The 22731-nt window shown below is 38.8% G+C and overlaps 1 protein-coding gene across 2 annotated transcripts; it reads right to left on the reverse strand.

Annotated features, from left to right (window-relative positions):
• Window positions 1-107: 107 nt before the first annotated feature.
• On the reverse strand, window positions 108-21582 carry prkg3 (protein kinase cGMP-dependent 3). Of its 2 annotated transcripts, none has more exons than XM_047388714.1 (22): window positions 21304-21582; window positions 17456-17545; window positions 13590-13652; window positions 13366-13492; window positions 11843-12009; window positions 11608-11721; window positions 9880-9985; window positions 9704-9767; window positions 9438-9515; window positions 9257-9345; window positions 8749-8814; window positions 8555-8602; window positions 8435-8476; window positions 7389-7506; window positions 7029-7165; window positions 6845-6934; window positions 6457-6598; window positions 6171-6334; window positions 5173-5289; window positions 4923-4985; window positions 4370-4445; window positions 108-1475 (listed from the first exon to the last, which is right to left on the reverse strand). In XM_047388714.1, exons 2-22 carry the CDS (start codon window positions 17541-17543, stop codon window positions 1389-1391), a joined length of 2046 nt encoding a protein of 681 aa, XP_047244670.1. In that variant the 5' UTR covers window positions 17544-17545; window positions 21304-21582; the 3' UTR covers window positions 108-1388. The 2 variants fall into 2 exon arrangements, with proteins under 2 accessions (XP_047244670.1, XP_047244669.1); XM_047388713.1 differs by having other exon boundaries at window positions 9880-9988.
• Window positions 21583-22731: the final 1149 nt, after the last annotated feature.

Here is a 22731-nt window from a genome sequence, read left to right on the forward strand (position 1 = left end):
TTACCTGCCCACTCTAGGCTGGGAAGGAGATTTGGTCACAACTTAAAAAATTGTGAGTAGAGTTTCACACTTCAGATTTGACAGTGACAAAATGCAAACACACGGGATTCAAGAACAAAAGTCATTTAGTTTTTGATCAAGATGTGCTTGAACACCTCAATAAAAACATGAAGAAATAAGTCAACAATGGGTAAAAAAAAAAGTTTACAAATATTAAAGTATTTAAAGCTTTAACACGAGCCGAGCTTTATCACGAACTACGTGGACCCAAAGAACAACAAACTTGGAAGATCAATTGTGCTCAAGATATTAGCAGTATGGTATATAAAATAGCAGTAAAGCTCAAAATTCAAATAACTTTTATTTCCAAATCAAACTTAATTAAAATTTGTTATCAGTCGGGGTCTGCTTTTTTTCTTTACAAACTCAAACATTCACTGTGTAAATGAAAAAAATGCTGAAGATTTAGCTTTCCTGTGAACCACTGAATCAATATTTAGTTGAATAACCACTGCTTCTGGGAACTGCAAGTTTTCCAGCCCAGGACAATTGGACCACATTGCACAATTCCTCTTCATTTCTTGATTTTGCCTCCGAAACAACATGCCTGATGTCAACCCACAGGTTCTCCCTAGGATTAAGGTTCTCGGATTGGGCTGGCAGCTTCTTTACGTTATTCTCATTGGTCTGGATCCAATATGTTGCTCGCTCACTGGTGTGTTTTGGGTTATTGTCTTGTTGATTACACGATTACACAATTGCACGAATCAGCTGCAAGTTGTGACTGTTGGGTCTGTTGGGTTTTTATTGCTCTATTACACCTACTAGTAAATTATCTGCCATGTAGAAATATTATTTGTCCCCATACCTATTGATTGATCTGGTTTTTATTTTGAACACAAGTGTATGACATCAGTATTAATCTTATTGTCCTGCTTTGTCAGCAATGACTCCTTATACAAATTTTACCATACGTCTGAAGCACTTGAGCTACTGGCGGTGTTCTTAGCATGATCACTAGAAGGTGTTTTATGGATTTAACACTTATTCATCAGCTACCAAATCTATTTGCACTGAATATGAAAACGCAAAGTCCCAATATCTTGTCTCAACACCTCCTACTTGGCTGAAGAGATGCGTCTGTGTGTGATTCAGCATTGCAACAGAGGAGCTTCAGCACATATTGTCAAAGTGATTCCCTGCAGCTTCACTATAATGAGTGTGAAAATTTGGTAAGAAATGTGTTGAGTGATATGTCGATACCCAGTAGCATTATCTTTGTTTGGCCTCTTGAGTGCAAGGTAAGGTCAGCTGCTTTAATTAGGGTCCTTATTGGGCTGATATGGACAAACCCTCCACCCTTCGATTCTTTAAACTAAAAATGGGAATTAGAAGTCACGGTCCCATCCAGACAACTCCTCCTCTGCTTGTGAGTAGTCCTGAGGAAATTTATCAAAGTTGATGTAGCAGGGACCCTGAAGGAGAACAAAGATTGAAATTAATAGTTACAGATGAGGCTTGGCCAGTTTGAAAAAAATCCTTATGTTAGCAATTTAGTTCCTTCAACCTCTACAATCCCATTGCTGGGCAAAGATTTGAAAATTTTTAGAAATAAATTTTTAAAATGTATAGAAAATTTACATAACATATGCTCAGTATGACTCATGTAACATTGTAATAAAGAAATATGAAAATCCAGCTGCAGACAGGCTCAGCTGTCATGGAGCGTATGCACTTTTCAAAAGATCTAAATAATAGAAGATCAGATCTAAACTGTTTTGTTCTAAAACATGAACCTTTCTGAATACATACACTGATCACTCTTGCCCCAAAAGGTTCAACTGAGAAATCTGATGCTACAACATTCTTATTACCACTGTCACACTGTTGGGGATCTGCCTTGTGCTTGAGTGGCACATCTCCAGCTCAGCTTGGCGGAGCCCCTTTCAGATCATGGCTCCACAATAAACACGCGTCAACATACCCCCCCCATTACAGATCACTTTATCCTTTAACATCATACATGTGTCAGTAGAGATCATGGGCCCTGTGAGCTTACACAGCAAGTTCTGAAATTGTGAAACCCAAGGGGTGTTGTTTACAACTTCAATTCAATTCATTTCAAAAATACTTTATTAATCCCAAAGGGAAATTAAATGTTGTTATAGCTCATATTATGAAGGTTTCCTCAAAGAGCCGTTGTAGATGCTGATGGCTGTGGGCAGGAAGGATCTCCTGTAGCGCTCCGTCTTACAGCAGATCTGAAGAAGCCTCTGACTGAAGACACTCTGTTGCTGTAGGACAGTCTCATGAAGAGGATGCTCAGAGTTCTCCATAATGTTCTTCATTTTATGAAGAATCCGTCTTTCCACAATGATCTCCAGAGGTTCCAGAGGAGTCCCCAGAACAGAGTCAGCCTTTTTTATCAGCAAAGTAACAGAGCTACTTCAACCTGCTGCCACCTTGAGCGGCGCAATTCTAGAAAAAATTGCAGCGTTCATCTGAGCAATGCTGCGAATTTACACTGCAATCTTCATGCAAGTTTTTCGAATGCACTCGGTGCTTGATATAAAAGCAAAGGTGTTCTCAACTGTTATCTGCATCAGATTCTGTTAAGAAACACATTTCTCAGATCAGATATATGACTTCCTCCCAAGGTGGGTCAGGGATGTAATATTGGTGATGACCCCAACCCCTGATTTGATGGTTGGGACCTTGCAGTTGATCATGATACATAAAGAACATGTCTAGATCCTGGAATGAAAGGATAGCATTGCAATACATATTCAATATAATAATGCCTTGTGAGGAAATGCTTGCAAATGCTGTGTAAATTTTGCAGCAAAGGCCCATGAATAAAATCGCTTGATCTCATGCTAAGCTATGCAGAGCCTCTTCACTGACGAAGTCACCCTTTCATGCAAAATGCTTGAAGTGGGCTTTCCAGCATGAGAGACTCTGATCAGTTCAGCTAACGGTCATTTGACCACTTGGGGACACTCAGACTGTGTAGAACTTAAAGCTTATAGGCAGGTGATTTACATCTCTGCTTTATGTGTTCAGACATTAAAGGAACTTATTTAAAAACTCACAGTACTATGTGTACTTCTGGCTTTATTTTAATACAAGCTGCTGGAAGTCCCAATGAATTGTTTATATCTAAAACTTTCCCTATGTTTTACATGAGCACCAGTCAAACTGGACACTGAACTTGAGGCTGTTCTGCAACATCTGACTCTCCCAGTCAGAATTCAAAATTCAGGGGAAAAATTTGTTTAGTTTCCAGCCGGGAAATTAGAAAAGCCAACTTCCAGCTACAATTAGATGCACAGATTAGTCTGTCCTGATGCAGAAGCAGCCCGGGCCATTTTACACCTTTCATCGTACCAGTCAAGCAATCTACAGTACAAAGCTGTGGCGAATCATGAGCAACATGCAAACCTCACAGGACTTGTTTCACATTATGCTCATGTGCACATTATGCATTACAAACAACATTATGTTTCACAAAATGGGTCTCAGCTCTTCACATTCAGAGTGGTGAAGAAATTTGTATTGCCTTGTTTTAAGTGACCTGGTTTATGACCTGATACTCTGCAAAACCTGATAAAAGTATTAACTCCCCCTCCGATACCCCCTGCTGCAGCACTAATTTATGTCAGAGTTCGGGGCAGCGGGCTTGTATAGTCTAAGTGGAGGCCTCCCCGAGATCTGAGTTCTGTCAACATGTCCGGTGGAGAATTACGACACGCCTTACCTCTGTCACTCCTAAGTAAGCCCTGTTCTTCATGCTCATTACCTTGAACACATGTCTGCTGTTATGAAAGGGTTCTCCTACTTTGTCCAGTCAGAACAGATGCGGCGCACCTCTTGAACACGTCTGTAAAACTGTTCAGTACATCAACAAATGTAGCTAGATATAAAATAATGTATTGTGTTTATGTGGAACAGCTATTGCCTCAAATTCACTTTTTGTTTTAAAGGTGCTTTGTTAGATGACAAGTTATATTTTAAAGTGTATATATTCTGTTCTGTTTGATGAAGAGACTAAACCTCTTTAAACTTAAAGTTCATTTTTATAGTACTTTAGAGTACCAAATAGTAGACTGGCTTCATTAGGTTTCATTATGACAAATCCCTGATTGACGTTATGCCAAAAACTACTATAAAGACACAGAGGATTGCTTAGAACCCTTGTACCAACGCACCATGACTGATGCAATATGATCCAAAAGGACAGTACATAAAAATGTTTAGTGAACGAACGTTAATCTAACATCTTGGGTCTTTGTTTCAATTTCTATAAAACTTTGGTTTTACAAAAACAAACAAAACAAAAAAACCTTCTATGATATATGTTTTGACTTGCCTTCCGTATGAGCCATACGGTTGGAGCGTCGAGCTGACCCATACGCAGCTTGTGCCAGTTCATACTGCTGTACCACCTGACATGAAAACAGAAAATTGCTTCACTCAAATTAGGTAGATATTTGAGCAGCCTGTTAAAAACATTATGAGAAGTAATCTAAATGATTTTATTCTGACTCTTGTATGGCCATTACATAAAGAAACAAACATGTTTGCATGTTTTTGCTAATAAACTAGGCAATTATGTAAATGCATGTATTCTAATGCTATTTTGTAATATCCTAATGATTTAACAAATTATATGCATTGACTAAGTGTATATGCAGCCACTGCTCTATGAATAGTGGTGTGAACCCAGACCTTGCATGTACACTGCACTCCCAATTATCAGAAGAATAAACAAAAAATGTCCAATTAAACAGTTCTCAATAATAAAAACAAAAAAACACCATAAAGCTTTACTCAGTGTCTAATACACAGAGTAGGCTGTAGGGGATGACCGATACAGGATTTTTAGACTCTGCCTTATGAGGATGACATGTTGCCATGGTTACCTGTGATGCCGGACATCTTTGATTCCATTCTTAGTGTTTCCTAACCTCTGACCTGGCCGAGGTCTACAAATGATATTCAGAAAGACAGTCAGTAAAGCACTGTATGAGATGCCAATTTCTAAGATTTAAAACAATAAAATAGCCAATTGTAATCTGTAAAACTCCATTAATATGAAGTAAACAGTAAAAAAAAAATAGCACATTTTTAGAATCTAATTGATCTGCCTTCATTTGGTTATTTTCAGCTAACCTGCACAGTTTGCTGATGATTGACTTCGCTGCCTCACTCAGGTAAGGTGGAAACTTGAGCTCTCCATCCAAAATTTTGGAATAAATCTTCTGAGGCTCTGAGCTTGAAAATGGAGGACTGGAGGTTTAAAAGCAGAACAAAGAGTTGTAGATAAACTTTTAGTTCAAGTGGCACTCAAACACTCACACATCAACGCATAAGCTAGATCATTTCCATGTCCCTGCTGCCATCTGCTGGTAAACATTTTTAGACGTCATATTCCACAAACATACCATAGGCAAAAATGTAGCCACCCTCTTTTTGCCAAGTTTTACATATTTCTATTTTTTAAACCTAGAAATAGAAATAAAATGTGGGTTCTTTAAAACTGACAACAAATGTCCTATAGACAATATTTAGCAAAAATTATAGGTTGTGTTTTTTCAAAAGGTTATGTAACATTTGCTCCTCTAAATAAATTTAAATTAAGATCGACAGAGGGCAAATATGGCTCTTTGGCTCTTTGTAAAGGTTGCAGACCCCTGGTCTTCTTTTGCAATGATATATTTCCCATAGTGAAAAATGGTGGTGGCCGCATCATGCTAAGGGGATGCTTTTCTTTAGTAGGGGAAGGGAAGCTGGTCAAAGTTGATGGGAAGATGGATGAATGGAAACTAGAAGAATTACTCGAAGAAAAACCCTTCTAAATTGGAAAAAGATTTCAGTCTGGCACAGAGTTTCACCTTCCGGCAGGACGACCCTAAACATACAGCTAGAGCTACAATGGAATGGTTAGATCAAATGCACACCACACCTTTTTACACAATTTTGAGAACCCTACATCATTTTATTCCAGTTTGCACTACTTTTTCACTTGGTCTATCTTTTAAAATGCCAACAAAACACATTAAAGTTTGTGGCTCTAACATGGAATAGTGTGAAAAAGCTAAGGTGGTACGACTGAGACAATTGGTGAGATATAATTTTTTTGAGGCATGGATCCTGTTAAATATGGTTACCTTCCCACCAAAAGTTCAAAGATTAGGATGCCAAGTGACCAGAAATCAACGGCAAAGTCGTGACCCTGGTTCTTGATGATCTCTGGAGCCATGTACTCAGGAGTGCCAACAAATGAGTAGGTTTTTTCACCACGAATTAGTTCCTTTGCAAAACCAAAGTCAACCTGAAAAGCAAAACCCAGATTAAAACAGAATCTATTCAAAAGCATATATAAAAACAGATCACTACGTTTGCCTAGAAGGAATTTAAGAGACTTTAATGAGCACTAAAGGTTCAAGGACCCACCAGTTTGACATAGCCTCTCATGTCCAGCATCAAGTTCTCAGGCTTGAGGTCTCTGTACATGATGTTCTTGTTGTGGAGGTAAGCATAGGCCTCCACCACGCAGGCAGTGCAGAACACAGCAACATGCTCATCAAATCGCCCTCTGTTGTCAGAGATTTAAAAATAGCTCCACTTCATTAACTTCTTTGGCAGTTTGAACAATCCTTCACTCATATGTATTACCCTCAGTTGTTTTATCGCTCTTTTTTAACATCCTTTACCTACAAACTGCTACGTTTATTGCCATGTCTTTTGGACATGCAATCAATACTAGTTTAAGCCAATTATGTATTCACTATACCGCTTTCCACCTGAGCAGTCCATTTGATTAAGATTTATTTTTGCTTACACTTCCTTCAGTTTGGTCCAGATCTCGCCACCGCTACAGAACTCCATCACCATATAGATGTACCTCGTATCTTTAAATGCTGCATAAAGTCTACAAATAGCAGAGAAAGAAAGGATTTAAGTGTAATTTAGCGGCTGTAGAATGTCATCAAAAGACTGCAAGTAGTGGTTTTGCCAGCAGTTACTTCACAATGAAGTCACACTGGATTGCTTTGAGGATCTTCTTCTCAAACAGCATGTGTTCCTCCTGCCTCTTGGCAACAATTTGCTTTTTGCTGACCCGCTTCATGGCATAGTATTTACCATGATTCACTGTGGTCATCTGAGTTCAACAAAAAGAAAAACTTCACTATTTGCTGTTCGTGGGTGGAAATTTCTGTTGCAAACATAAAGCTGGTAGAAGCCATAGTTTAAATCCAAATTCAACTTTTATAGAAGTTTAAATGCTTTTTAAATTGCAACAAATGCACTATATATGCAATTTCTTAATAGGTTCCTATCAATATTTCAAATACACACGTATAAAGGGAAAGGACTAAACTTACCAGCTGCACACGACCAAATCCCCCAACACCGAGTGTGACAGGATCCCCTTGATAGCGTCCCTCCTGATAAAAAACAGGAACCAGATCCTTAAACTTCAGAGTGGAGGTGGGACTGAAACTGAAAGAAACACATTTATTCATGACTGTGTTATTTTAAGTAAATAATTTGTAAAGTAATTTGTGGTGTTTTTGTTTGATTCTACAATATTTTACAGAGTGACGTCAAGCAAAAGTGTATTTCTTTAACACGTTAAAAAAGTAAAAAAATCAAGAATTACTAAAATGCCATTTAAAAAATTAAAACTTTACATTTCAAGAAGAACATCTTTCTTAGCTAGAAGACAAAGTGGCGAGTCTGCTGCGAGATATACCGATGCAGTGCAACAGTTGGTTACCACGAAGACTAAACGCGAACTTGAGGACTGATGTTGACCAATGAGTCACAGGGATTTCTTTGGCAACCCCTCCTGCTGCTTGTGTATCTAGAGATTTGATCACTTGCATATCTTTTTTTTTTTATTATTCCTGAAGAAAAATAATCTTGTGTTAATGACATCACAAGAGGTACAAGAATGAAGAATGAAGCATTAAATTAAAATTGTGTAAATAAAAAGTAAAAACAAGAAAAATACATTTTTATTTTAAAAAGAGCTTGCATTATGTGATGTCATCAAAAGCGTGCCTTTTGGAGGGTGGATTTTGTCTTGATTAACTAAGGAATTTCAATAAAATATCAAAACAAACAGAAAAAACTAATTATGATGCACTATTCTAACTGTGACAAACTATATGAAAAGTGACCTTGACTGATTTTACAGAAAAGTTTGGCAAGTAGCTTTTGTGTGATGTGAAAAAGCTGTTTGTTCTCCGTTTTAGAACTTTGATTCGTACAAGTGGCGCCACACCATTAATGTTTTTATAAAAACATAAACGCCATTGTGGAGAGGTGTGCAGAGAAGTTTATTTACCAGAACATGGGCAATTACATTTTCTTCCACCCGGCAGGAACATCATTCTGGCTTTTGTTATTTTTCACGGTTACTCACCTTGACATTTCTGGAGCTTTGGCCTCCTGCATCACTTTAGAGCTGAAAGTTAAAAATAAGGATTGTGAGCAGGAAACTAACTGGGACAATATTTTCACGGGACACTTCTGAGTCACATACTCATCAAACAGCTCGAGGTGCTCTACAGGGATCGTCTCTTCAAAAACCCTTTAAAAAAAAAAAAAACAACATTGTCATGACAACAAGTGACAAATCACTATCTAAAAAGGAAACTGGCAAGGTAACAGAATCAAAGAGGAAATCTCCATCCAAAGCATGACTGAATGACAGTTTCCCTGTTAAATCAGACTCACTCCTTGTCAATAGAGAAGCAGGTAACAGGGCCGTCAGCAGTACAAGTGGCAGTTCGCAAGATCTCGCTGTGAAAACAACAAAGCAAAGTAGGATTTGTCTGTGCATTATTGGTGTAATGTCTAAATCAATCTGGTATTGAAAACATACAAACCAAATATTTATACAGCCCATTAACTTAAACAACAAATGCCAAAAAAACACATTTGTCACAAAGGTTGTGGTTAATACAATGCATATTTTTCTGGTTTATTATTTACTTCATGCAACACAATAAAATCCCTATAATAAGGACTAATTGCCATTTAACCTCATAGTGCAATATAGGGAAAACACTGGGTGTCCAACTTCTTTTATGTATGAAGTCTGCAAAACGTAAAAAAAAAAAAAAGCAGATTTTTCCGGCAAAAAGGTAAACAAGGCAGCACCCGAGGCAGGTACACGCATCTTCAAATGTTTTCACAAAATAAAATAAATATCCTTAGGCAGTTGTTGAATTTGCAGGCTTACCGTATGAGGGCCTGCTCCCCAAAGTGTTCTCCTTTACCCATCTTGCGAATCTGCTTCTGGTGTCCATTCACATTCTTGGTCACCAGTACCTAAGAGGACAACACAACTCAGACCAATGAAGAAAATGATTAACTGTATCACTTATATGTTGGTTTACACACATATTTTGACATTAAATTACCTCTCCTTTGAGGATGATGTAGAAAGTGTTTCCTTCTGTTCCTTCTCGAACTATATCATCTTTATCCTGAAACTTCACCTGCAAGAAACAGCATGACGGATACATAAAAAAATCGTGTAGAAGTAGATGTTTTTGTCTAAACTTTCAAAATGCTTTCAATGTGTGACTGTAAAAATACAAACAAAAAAAAATGTCGCTCAGTGTTTAATAAATGCTCTTTAAAGTGTGCATTTGTCAAAAGAAGTTAGTAACATAAATTTACGCACCTCCTCCATGGAGTCAATGATTTTGGACAACTGCGCGTCATTCAGGTCTTTCAGAGTACGAGACCTGTTGCATGTATTTAAAATGGCAGATTTAGACATCATCTAAAAACAAATCAACTGGTTAAGTCTATATTTTTAAAAAAAGGAAAACAGATCAGGAGGATTTTGAAACTCACGTCTTGAGGAAGCCCATGAGCTGTTCTCGTTTCTTCTTGGACTTGTTAGTGACAATTGTTCTGTAGGTCTGTCGCTCCATGCACCACAGATGCACAGGTGTCTTAGCTACTTTATGCAGGGAACACACAAGGTCAAACCTTTAATTGATAACTGGAATCAGGGGCTTTTCTGCTGTTCTTTTACCCTCTCCCCAACTAGTCAGTGGAAGCTTCAGGAGCTGCATCTATAAATGTTTATTCAGCACATTGACTTTCTAGTATTCTTTCACAAGGCTTTTTGCTTGAGTGCTCTAAATGTGTCTAATTTGAAATATTTCTCACATTACCCCAAGTCTGCTTCTGATTGGTTGACCTGCCCCTCATGACGTCTCCTCCTCTTGAAGCTTGGGCTCTTGATGAGCTGCTAAGTCTGGAGACAGAGCCTTAGAACCTATCACCAAGCCTTGTCCAACCGGGTCAGTGAGACTGGATTGTGATAAATGTTTTGTTTGCATCATATGCTACATTACGTCTGAATGTTTTTGTGTAAAGCTGAGCTATATTCTAATTTTTCAAAGTCACTTAGAAACGTCCTTTCAAAGTACTTCCTTTCATATTAAACTCAGTTCGGAAACTTAAGTAAGGAACCACCAAGACATCCAAATACCTAGGCCAGAACTAGCAGCTTTCCAGTTTTAGTTACTTTCTGGTCAAACAGCTATTTCTGCCGAGATGTTTCCTGTCAGCCGAGCCGAGAGTATTGTGGGAACCCCATGACCGCAACTTGGTTGTAGTCAGTTCCAAGAGTGAGACAGCAGCCTGATTTTCCAATTTTGATTAATTAGTGGTTTGGGTCCTGAAAGCTGGTTCCGAGACTTTGAATTGATCCCTTTTATTGATCTCCCCTCTCAGATAACAGTGAAATATCAGAATCAAAATTGAGCCATAAACCTCTTTCTTCTTGATATATACGTTTTGGGGGTGCACCCTACAGTTCCTGCCACAATAATATAGACGAAATAATCATAGATAAAGAGTCCAGTTTAGAGGCTTCGCAATGAATTATCTGCCTCCATTCATTGCTATGCTGGGCCCCAATTAATGTAGTATCTTTGTTTGTGTTTCTTTAGCTTAATTAATCACTAATGAATACAGGTTGATGAGTCATAAATTTAGGATTTGATTCTATTAAAGATAAGCTCTCAAAGATTCTTGTCATTCTTTAATTAATTATTTACTTTTTACATTGAATAAATTAAAATGAGATAAATTCAGAAGATTGCCAGAAGAAAAGTTCATCTTTGTATATTCATTTTAAGATTATGAGGCAGATTGGTTTATAACTTGAATTTTGGCACCTCTATGTAGCTTCTTGAAGTTATGTTAAACTATATTAAAGGTTTCCTTCTTCTACATATTTCATACAAGGTCATGGGATTTTTATTAAAATGTATGAAAGTTTTCTGCATACAAAATATATTTTCCAAAACTGATGACCTTTAGACCTCTGTTACTCTAATATGATGGAGTTATTGTAGCTATTTGTCCTTCACATTCAAACTCGACAACAAAGATGCCAAACAGGGAGCCAACTGGCATTTCATGTGTGTAATATACACTCATACTGTATCAATGTTCAGAGCAGACACAAACTTCTACATTATAAAATCACAAAATGAATGGCTATTACCTGGAATAAAAATCATCACATCCTAATGCATCATTATACTGTACATTGTAGAGTCTAACCTTTGACCGTTGCTGTCCGTTTGCAGTTGTACAGGATGGCTAACTCTCCGAAAACATCTCCTTTTGTCAGAGTCCTCAGGGTCCGGCCTGACTGAGTCACGATGAGATCACCAGCTGAAAGGAGCAAATCCTTCTTACATCGCTTTCTGGGCATGTTAGGGTCAATGTATAATTTTTAATTGAAGGTTTAATGTGATCATGGCACACAGTGGCTCACATCTAGACATGATCCCACCTGCCACTATGTACATGCTATCTCCTTCTAATCCCTCCTTAATGACTTCTTCCCCAGGTTTGAAGTGTGATGACATCAAGAGGTGCACCATCATGGCTATTTGCTCATCATCGAGGCGGCTCAGGAAGTCATTCTTCTGGATGGCTTTAACAATCAGACTTGTCTCACTGTAGAAACAAAAAGTTGGCTTTCATGTAAGATGACAGATCAGTCGCTTCGTGAGATCCCATCACCAAACATGTCAACACAGCATGAGTACTTGGGGTGTGATAAATGCAAAAAACACACATTATTTAATCCTCAGGGGTCAACCCAGAAAAACTCACTCAAACTCTGAGAGGGAAGAGAAGAGGAGGATAAGAGGAACTAAACCCAACAATGTAGATGACCTGCGGGCTGCTGTCAAAGCAACCTGGGCTTTCATTACACGTCATCAGAACTACAGGCTGATGCCACACTGCACTTATGCAGTGATTCATGCAAACAAAGCCCCAACCAAGTATTGAGTGCATAGAAAAATGAACATACTTTTCAGAAGCCTGACATTTCTGTTTACAATATCCTTTTTTGTTGATCTTATGTAATATTCAAATATTTCAAAATTTCTGAGACACTGAATTTTGGGTTTTCATTATCTGTAAGCAATAATCATCAAAATTACAAAAAAAAGGCTTGAAATATTTCATTTTATATGTAATGAATCTATGAAATATATGGCTTTCAATTTCTGAAATCAGTGACAAAATATTGAACTCTTAACAATATTCTTATTTTTGTCGATATACCTGAATCAGAGGCTCAGATTGAAAAGGGGGTCACAGATATTACCTATCATAATAAAATTAAAGTAGATCCCAAACATTTCATTTTAATGCCCATCACTGGAGACGTTTTGGCCGAGGGTCCTATATTTACAGCCTATATGTGACTTTTAAATTAATCAGTCAGTCAATCGTTTTCTACCGCTTCTTCCATAGTGGGTCGCTGGGGAGCTGGTGCCTATCTCCAGCAGTCTAGGGTGAGAGGCGGGGTACACCCTGGACAGGTCGCCAGTTCATCACAGAGCAACACACAAACAACCAAGCACACACTCATTCACACACCTAAGGGCAATTTAGAGAGACCAATTAACCTAACAGTCATGTCTTTGGAATGTGGGAGGATGCCAGAGTACCCGGTGAGAACCCACGCATGCACGGGGAGAACATGCAAACTCCATGCAGAAAGACCCCCGGCCAGGAATTGAACCCAGGACCTTCTTGCTGCAAGGCAACAGTGCTACCAACTGCGCAACCATGCAGCCCGACTTTTAAATTATTACTAAGTAAATAATTACTAAGGTGTGATGTGAGGTGGGAACTTTTATACTTAGTCCAACCATTTACTTTTGGAAACTCTTCTGCCCTTAGCAATAAATAATGCAAAATTAGTGATTAAAAATTAGGAAGTGCTCAAAATAAATCAGATCCTAGGTGCCTTGGAGGGTTAGTTGTCAAATACAGTGAGCATTACTGATTACTGACCTTTCCGACTTCTTGACCTTGTTGCATGAAATCTCCAGCATCTCTGGAATTGGTTCAGGGGCTATAACAGCTGCACGACTCGTCCTGAATTCAGGCTCAGCCTCATTAGGGTCCCGGGAGGGAAACTCTAAGGGGAGCCAATAGACAAAAACAAGCAGAAGATCACTTTAACCATGTGAGCAGGTATAGCAGGTGTGGAGGTGGTACCCATGTGGGTCTCATACCAAGATCTTGGTACTGGCTCTGCAGTTGCTGCAAAAGTTTTTCTTTGTCTTTCAGCCGTTTCTCTGCGAAACAAAAGCAAAGATGTATGTTCAGTGTACAATATATCGTAGAAAACATAATTCATGGTTTTTATGCCACCTTTGCGATGCATCCAACAAATAAGACGTTGAAAAAAAATTTACTATGCAGATAAAATACAGTCTAAGCTCATTTAGCATAATATGCACAAATCCTGTCTTTAAACACACCCACCATTTCTGCTACCTGTATGACCCCCTCTCTTTTCCAATGGTTATGGTCAATCTGACAGAGAGAGGTATCCCAATCGTGGTTTTTAGTATAACAATGGCCATCAGTGGGCTCTAGATGGACAAACTGTCTACTTTTAAGGCTAGGCTTAAAACTTTCCTTTTTCATAAAGCTTATAGTTAGAGTGGCTTAGGCTATCCTGAGATATCTGTGTAGTTATGCTGCTATAGGCTTAGGCTGCTGGAGGACATAATGACCACTTTCACCCTGTTCGCTACATTCTCACACTACTCTCCAATTTTGCATTATTTGCTGTTATTTCAGCTTTTAACTTTGTTCTCTATTTTCTCTTCCTAGAAGCTACACCTGGCCTGACTCTGTGTCTACCTGTGACACCTTTCTGGAGAGGGGAATCGTCCAAGCTTCTGCTGGCAACAACTTAATGCTCACCCTCTACCGATGATCCACATGGACCTGTCTTACAGTGTTTAACCCTTTCTCTCTCCTAGACATAGCAATTGACTGAGCTTTTACTGTGACTAACTCTATGTGCTCTCTTTCAGACTCTAACCTTGAAAACTGGCTCAAAGTTTATCTGTTTTTTCTTTCTAGGTGAAACAACTAAAGGAGCTACATCCATTAACATTTACTTTTCCTTCCCATAGAAAGGACTCCTGGATCAGTGCTTCTTTGTTCTCTTTGTGTCTCTGCTCTGTTCTCTCAAACCCCCAGTTGGTCGTGCCAGATGGCCGCTCACACTGAGCCTGGTTCTGCTGGAGGTTTCTTCCTGTTAAAAGGGAGTTTTTCCTCTCCACTGTCGCTACATGCATGCTCAGTATGAGCGATTGCTGCAAAGTCAACACCAGTGACTGTCCACTGTCTCTACATGCTCATCCAGGAGGAGGGAATGCTGCAAGTCACTGACTGGATGCAATCTGCTGGGTTTCCTTAGATAGAAAAACTTTTTATCCAATTTGAATAAATAACTGAATCTGACTGCACTGTTCAATGGTTAGGATTAATTGGAATGTATGAACTTGACTGTTGTGAAGTGACTTGAGACAACATGTGTTGTGAATTGGCGTTATATAAATAAACTGAATTGAATGGAATTAAAAAAAAAAAAAAACATTTCTGGACAGTTCAAAACGTTTGGCTGAAAATGTTTTTTGTCAGCATGATTTTAATTTTTATGTCTACAACATCCAGTTGCATATGTCTAACAGAGCTGCTTCCCTGGTAGCCTCAGTGTAGAACGATATTTCATAAAATGTAATGTTTGAAGTCACTGCTTATTTATTCTTACTGTAAGCTGTTCGAGCATCTCTTCCACATTCTGTCTAAAATGCTTCATTTTTTGCAATGGTCTCCCAGTGAGTTCTCATCATAAAGGGAGGGTTTCAGAATGTTCTGATTCTAAATATTTGACTGACTTGTTGTTTGTTTAAACATTAGTTACACCGTCACACAGAAAATAATTTTACCAGAGGAAAGTGTGGGCAGAGGGAGCACCAGAGTTCTAGAAGAAAACCTTTCTTTCTATTTTAAGCAACACAAATACCAGGAGTCAGTCCTTAAAAGCCCATTGATGATAACATCCAGTATGAGGTAGCTGTGCTGCAGTGCTCACACAAACTTGTACACACTGACAAAAGTGAAGATGATATTTCAGCTTTATTTTCTATTAACATTCTGTCAGGAATCTAGGGGTTTGTTGTCTCTATCTTTTGGAGTCCCTAGGTTCTCCACTGGAGGGCGAACTTCCACCTGTGCATGGGAGTGTTGGAGGCCTTGGTGCTGCAGGTGTGCTACTGCACTCCTGTTAGAAATCAAGCTCATCTGGAGGAGTATATGAGGAGCTGGCTGCCAGTCCTTTGTCTTTTGACTGTTAACCCGCAGTGGTAACTCAAGCCTCCTCAGTCTCCTTATGTATCAGTTTAGTCTGACTCTCTCCTCTCGTTTGTTCCTTGTTGAAGGTTTCCCTGTGCTGATTCTAGGCTCATACTGGAGAATCACTGGACATCAAGTCTCAAGCCATCTACCTCCTTGCAAGATCTTCTGGATAATATCCACAGCTGGCAACCTCAAGGCTCCCACTTCCCTCTCCTCTGGGCTACCTGTTCGCCCCTTGACACTCAAGTCAAGATCCTCTCACGGCTCCTGTTTCTCCGCCCTCCATCCCACACACACTCGGACACCCGTATTCTGCTCATTTCACTGGTGTCAACATCTGCAGAGACAAGCCAGCCTGCATTAGTCTCCTAACTCTCTCTGATCGTTTTGCTCCTGCTCGCATCTTCTCTTTTCCTCCAGTGACGCAGTTAATTTCCACTGTGAAAAACCCGGTCAGGATCAAGATCTCACTAACCATTTATTCATTGTATTCAATAAACCTTTTTAAAATCTTTCCAGTTTGCTTCCATACTTCTGAGAGTATCGTGCATGTGGGTCAGGCAATTTAACAAAACCATGACACATTCTCCTCTATACCAGAGCCAAATGTAGAAGGATCTCTAAAAATATACATTGTTTTTTGCATTTGCCTAATGCTACTTTCCACTGATGTTGAAATGTAAATTGCCTTCCAAGAGAAGAAAACAACCCATCAAAAACATTTAGGTAACAACTTTAATTACCTACACAAAGAAGTGCACTTGCCTTAAGTAGTTAGAACCACCATGTCCTGGGTGATGAATGACCCAACACCAAAGTCATTTTATGTCACTTTTGTCTCACTTTAAGTGTCAAATTTCTGGTAATTCACAATACCCTTTAATAACCGCAGACTGTGGTTAAGTGGGCTTCAGACCCACCACCACCTTCTTTTCTACTACAGCACCAAACACTCAAACGTAATCTCAACATATTTTGAACAATTCATATCCTATTCTATAGATATAATGTAATCAATCCAATTCATACCCATACAAATTATATAAACCAGGTGCTCTGAAACCTGCTGAAATCCACAACAAAGAAAATCAGAGTTAATAACATGGATACTGCTTGTTAGGTTGTAGAATACAGCATAATAATGTATTTTATTGTTACTGTGAGGATATAACATCCAGGTTTAAAGTGGACAAAAAGGTCCCTATAAGTTGTAATTGCAAGTGGGAAAGTTGAAGGTTTCTCACAACCCTAAAATTCAAAATGGCTGCCTTACATGTAGTAAGCCTCAGGCGTAGTAAAAATAAGCTTATTTGCTCCTAATAAATCTTTCACACAGAGTTTTACTTAGCATACCTTTTACATAGAGTCAAATTAAATTGTTATAATAATACAATTATGTTCAGTTGATTACATAATGGCTACTGGTAAAAAGGCATTAAGTTATTGACTTTGCAGTAATCCCTCATCTTGTGCAAGCATGTGGTGACAGTGGACACGTTATTGCATCGAGTCATTGACTTTAACATGCAGCCATACATTTAATGTCATCCTGCCTAATACACACTCCTGGAAGAGTCAGAGCCCTGTATTATTTTGTACACTAATGGAGAATAAAAGTATGTTGATCTTTAAAGCCATAATTCAAAGCTTTCAAATTTCAGTTCATTGAGCTCATGCCGAATGCTGTTTAATCTAAAGATGAGATAGTGTTTGTTGTACTCACCCAGGTCCTTATTTTGCCTCTCCAGATCTTGGTTGATTAGACATTGTTTTTCTAGCTGCTGCTTCAGCTCTTCTAGCTGTTTCTCCATGGCTACAGTGAGAAAATAAGTCATACAAACATAGTGAACAATCTGAAATAATGACAAAATACACATATAGTGGAGCCAACAAGTATTTAGTCAGCATCTGATTGTGCAAGTTATCCTACTCAGAAAGATGAGAGCAGTCTGTAATTTTCACAATAGGTACAGTTCAACTAATAGAGACAAAATGAGAAAAAAAATCCAGGAAATTGCATTGTAGGATTGTTAAATAATTTATTGGTAAAATTACGGTGGAAAATAAGTATTTGGTCTATAACAAAAGTTCAATTCAACACTTTGTAGCATAACCTTTGTTGGCAATGACAGAGGTCAAACGTTTCCTGTAAGTCTTCACCAGGTTTGCACGCACTGTAGCTGGTATTTTGGCCCGTTCCTCCATACAGATGTCTAGAACAGTGATGTTTTGGGATTGCCGGTGGGCAACACGGACTTTCAACTCCCTCCACAAATTTACTATGGGGTTCAGATCTGGAGACTGGCTGGGTCACTCCAGGACCTTGAAAGGCGTTTTACGGAGCCACTCCTTCATTGCCCGAGCGGTGTGTTTGGGATCATTATCATGCTGGAAGACCCGGCCACGTTCCATCTTCAATGCTCTCACTAATGGAAGGAGGTTTTGGCTTAAAATCTCACGATACATGGCCCCCTTGATTCTTCACTTAACACAGATCAGTTGTCCTGTCCCCTTTACAGAAAAACAGGCCCAAAGCATGATGTTTCCACCCCCATGCTTAACAGTAGGTATGGTGTTCTAGGGATGCAACTCAGCATTCTTCTACCTCCAAACACTATGAATTGAGTTTGTCCCAAAATGTTCTATTTTGGTTTAATCTGACCACATGATATTCTTCCAACCCTCTTCTGGATCATCCATATGCTCTCTGGCAAACTTCAGATGGGCCTGGACATGTACTGGCTTAAGCAGGGGGGCACGCCTGGCACTGCGGGATTTGAGTCCCTCTCGGCGTACTGTGTTACTGATGGTAGCTTTTGTTGCTGTGGTCTCAGCTCTCTGCAGATTATTCATCAGGTCCCTCCATGTAGTTCTGGGATTTTTGCTCACTGTTCTCATGATCATTTTGATCCCACGGGATGAAATCTTGCGTGGAGCCCCAGATTAATGGAGATTATCAGTGGTCTTGTATGTCTTCCATTTTCTTACAATTGCTCCCACAGTTGATTTATTCACACCAACCTGCCTGGTTATGAATAACTTTGTTACCCTACCCCCTAATAGCAAGTATTACCTCCTTTGGTTGAACTAACTTCAGTGAGATGCTTCTTGTAGATATCTACAAATATCTGACATCCGTCTGAGGAAAGCTTGGCCTATTCCTCACTTTCAGCTGTAAGGTATTTCAGGTGTTTCTTCCGTGTCTGTTTCAGCTTACCCCACAGCATCTTAATGATATCAAGATCTGCTTTGACCTGGTGCACGACTTTTCCCAGGCACTCCTTGGTAAATGGGCTGGTATATTGTGGGTCATTGTCATGTTGCAGGGTCTAGTTCTGGTTTAGCTTTAATTTATTTACAGATGGTTTTACATTTTTCTCAAACACCCTACATTACATAGCAGGAAACATGGAGGACTGGCCAGGTCCTGCTGCATTAAAATATCCCGACAGCATGACATTTCCACCTCCATGCTTCACAGCTGGCATGAGGTTCTTTTTACTGGAACGCTGTATGTGGTTTATGCCAAATATGTCCTCTGTTCTGGTGGCAAACAATGAAAGTATATGTTCAAAGAACATTATTCCAGAGGTATTGGTCTTTGTCTATACTCTCTCTGCCAAACTTTAGTCTGGCCTTCACGTTTTCCTTAAGAGCAAATGTTTCCTCCTTGCGCACCTCCCATGAAAGTTAAACTTGACCAGTCTCTTTCTGATTGTAAAGGCCTGCATGTCTCGTGATGACATTTTATGGTTTCAGTGGCGCCTTCTTTTAGCATATTGCTTTCAGGGTGACCTTGCTTGGACAGCCACACCTGGGCATTTTTGCAGTTGCTTTCAATGTCCTCCACTTGTAAACTATTTATTTTCTGAAGGCCTCAGGCACCTCTTTCAATCTGACCATGGTATTCATTCTCAACACCAAAGTAAATGTTGAACGTTTAAATAGCGTAAACCTTCAATAAAATGCTAATGATACATCCATTGTGATTTCAGCCCTTTTAAGGGGGACTAAATCTGTAAGTGTCCTATTTATTCCTCACCAGAGAGAGCATTTTTGTCAACTCCACTGCCTGTGAAACAGCCTGAGGTCTGCTGAATAATGCAAACTAATGATGGACAGTCAGCAGGGAACATCCTGTCTGCTTTTACTGGGGATCCTTTGCAGTTTTTATTAGTGGTAATCATTTCAAAGTAGTAAAAAATTAACAAATTATAACTACGGTTTGCATTCTGGGTAACTACTGTTTGGGTTTTACTTTACTTTTTTAACTGTGGGCTGGTACAGACATATACAACTACAAAGCTCTGCCAATAAAAGTTAGGATTTAGCCAGCAACAAGTGGGAATGTTTAAAAGAAAAAAAAAACACATTGATTATATCCTCTGCTTTTTCTTTCTCTTAACTGAAATCAGATGTTTACACAAGCTCTGTAAATATGGTTTCTTTACAGATATTACACAGATGTTCATGTCACTATTGTCAAGAGTTCCATGAGAATTATTTGAAACACTAAGCGATTGGTTCCCTGGCCAATAAACCAAAGACGGAGCTCAATTAAAATCGACTTGCTTCCTCATGATCACGGCGCGTTCCACGTGACCTCGAATATATTGCTGCCTCACCCTGAACATTGGACGGCTCTGAGATTAGACGAGAAGTTAAAGCAAATCATAAAGTTGTAGGGCAACAGAGCTGCATACTGTGACGGGGAGATTTAAGGTCTCTCAGAAAGTGCCAAGGAGTTAGATAATGCATTTTCAGCTTCAATTCACCAACTGAGGAAGCACAGATATATAATCCTGCAGCTGCAGAGACAACTGACCTGTGCAACAACAAAATAGTCCCTACATTCTGCAAATTAGAAGGATTTGCCTTTAAGCGTTTTATTAACTAGTTTGTATAGCACAGACACATAAGAGACCTGTGCACAAACATGTTTTGTGAGTTTTTCTTCTTTGTTACATTGAGTTTCCTAGGAACTTAATGTAACAAAGAAGTAAAGCCAAGGGACAGATCAGGGCGATAACCTCCAGCGCGCACAAGCCGAGATTAAATGAAAACCACAGGGCAGATGTAATTGAGACAGATTCTACATTAATAGCAAAACAGATTTATTTTTTTGTTTATTCTTTCTATACAATCATAACACTGAAAGACTAAGTGATTGCAATATAATGAATCTTCATGTAGGAAGTCATCTGTGCAGGAAATGATACTTGGAGGTGTGGGAAGGGAAATGTGTTTTTTAGCTGTGCAGCAAGAAGATGATGCCAGCTATCATTATACTGATCCAGCTATTGCACTGTATACTTCCTGCTGCTTACTCAATAATTCATAGGAAAGTAACTACAGCTGGATTCTCAAAAGGCATACTAAAATAGTCTTGTGTGTTTAACATGCCTTCTATATAAGAACTTCTTTGGCCATGTGGCGTCATAGCTGTAAATAAAAACTGGAAGAAAGAAGATACATCTTTTACTGTACATCTAAATCTTAAGATGCTTTAAGGTAGTAAACAACTCCAAGAAGTCACAAAAAGCTGCAGCATGTTTAAACCGACAGCCTTACCTGCAGGAGGTGTAGATAGAAGATGAGCACCTGTCCAGCCTATTTAGGCCACAGGGAACAAAGGAGTCAACCGATCAACCTGGCGTGCTCCCAGTATAACCACTTCAGCTGTGAAGAAGTTTCAACTTCTGAACCTGCTTGACTCCCAGGTGGTCTGCAGTCTGCAGTCCTTCTGGAGTTACAACCTATTCGCTCTTTTTTTTCTACCTTTGCACACTTTTCTGAGCTCACATTGCAAATTCTGTTTCAACTCTCTCCAGCTTCCCCTCAGTCATTCCCTTTCCCCTCTCTTCCCATATCTGTCAATCTCAGCAGCTATGGTGTTGAATCATTAACCCGTAACCTGAGGCTCCACCTATCACACCAGGTAGGTACAGCAATGAGGAGGAGGAGGAGGAAGGCGTGGAGAGAAAGCTGAAGATGGAATGTAAAAATTATGCTGACAAATTATGAATTTGAGGTTTATTTCTGATAGTGTGGTATTTTATTTAAACTAAAAGAACACTGCATTTCCAAAAGAATAACATTTTCTGTTACTATAAAATATAAAAACACAAATGTATTATTTTTGTCACATGTATTGATGATACATTATTTTGCTCGTGCAAAGCATATATAAACAATTCACCTAGGAGGGCAATAAACAATGATATAAGACAAAGCAAAGAAGAAAATGAAGTAATTTAATTGATTTTTATAGTAGGAAAACTTTCCTTCCAACTACTGCAACTTTTATAGTTTCAACCAGATACTAACATATGCAGCATAAAAGACTCATAATCATTTATTTTTGTAGTGTCTGGCTTTAAATAAGACTATATTTGTCCTATTTTAGATCAGTTAGGGTTAACCGAATAATTCATATTCCTAAGAAACCAGAATGATAAGAGAGATATTTTTTATTTAAAAGTTTATCTACATTTCATTAGTATTTAGTAGAACTCTCCTTTTAATTGTAAAACTTGGGTCAAATATTTTGAGTATGACATTTTTTTCCCACTTTGAAACATCTGCCTGGATGCTTTTAGCCTGTCCAGTTGGTGGGGCTTAAAAGACATATACAGGTCCTTCTCAAAATATTAGCATATTGTGATAAAGTTCATTATTTTCCATAATGTCATATGAAAATTTAACATTCATATATTTTAGATTCATTGCACACTAACTGAAATATTTCAGGTATTTTATTGTCTTAATACGGATGATTTTGGCATACAGCTCATGAAAACCCAAAATTCCTATCTCACAAAATTAGCATATCATTAAAAGGGTCTCTAAACGAGCTATGAACCTAATCATCTGAATCAACAAGTTAACTCTAAACACCTGCAAAAGATTCCTGAGGTCTTTAAAACTCCCAGCCTGGTTCATCACTCAAAACCCCAATCATGGGTAAGACTGCCGACCTGACTGCTGTCCAGAAGGCCA

This window comes from Girardinichthys multiradiatus, chromosome 15, assembly GCF_021462225.1.
Source record: "Girardinichthys multiradiatus isolate DD_20200921_A chromosome 15, DD_fGirMul_XY1, whole genome shotgun sequence".
Taxonomy (NCBI): domain Eukaryota; kingdom Metazoa; phylum Chordata; class Actinopteri; order Cyprinodontiformes; family Goodeidae; genus Girardinichthys; species Girardinichthys multiradiatus.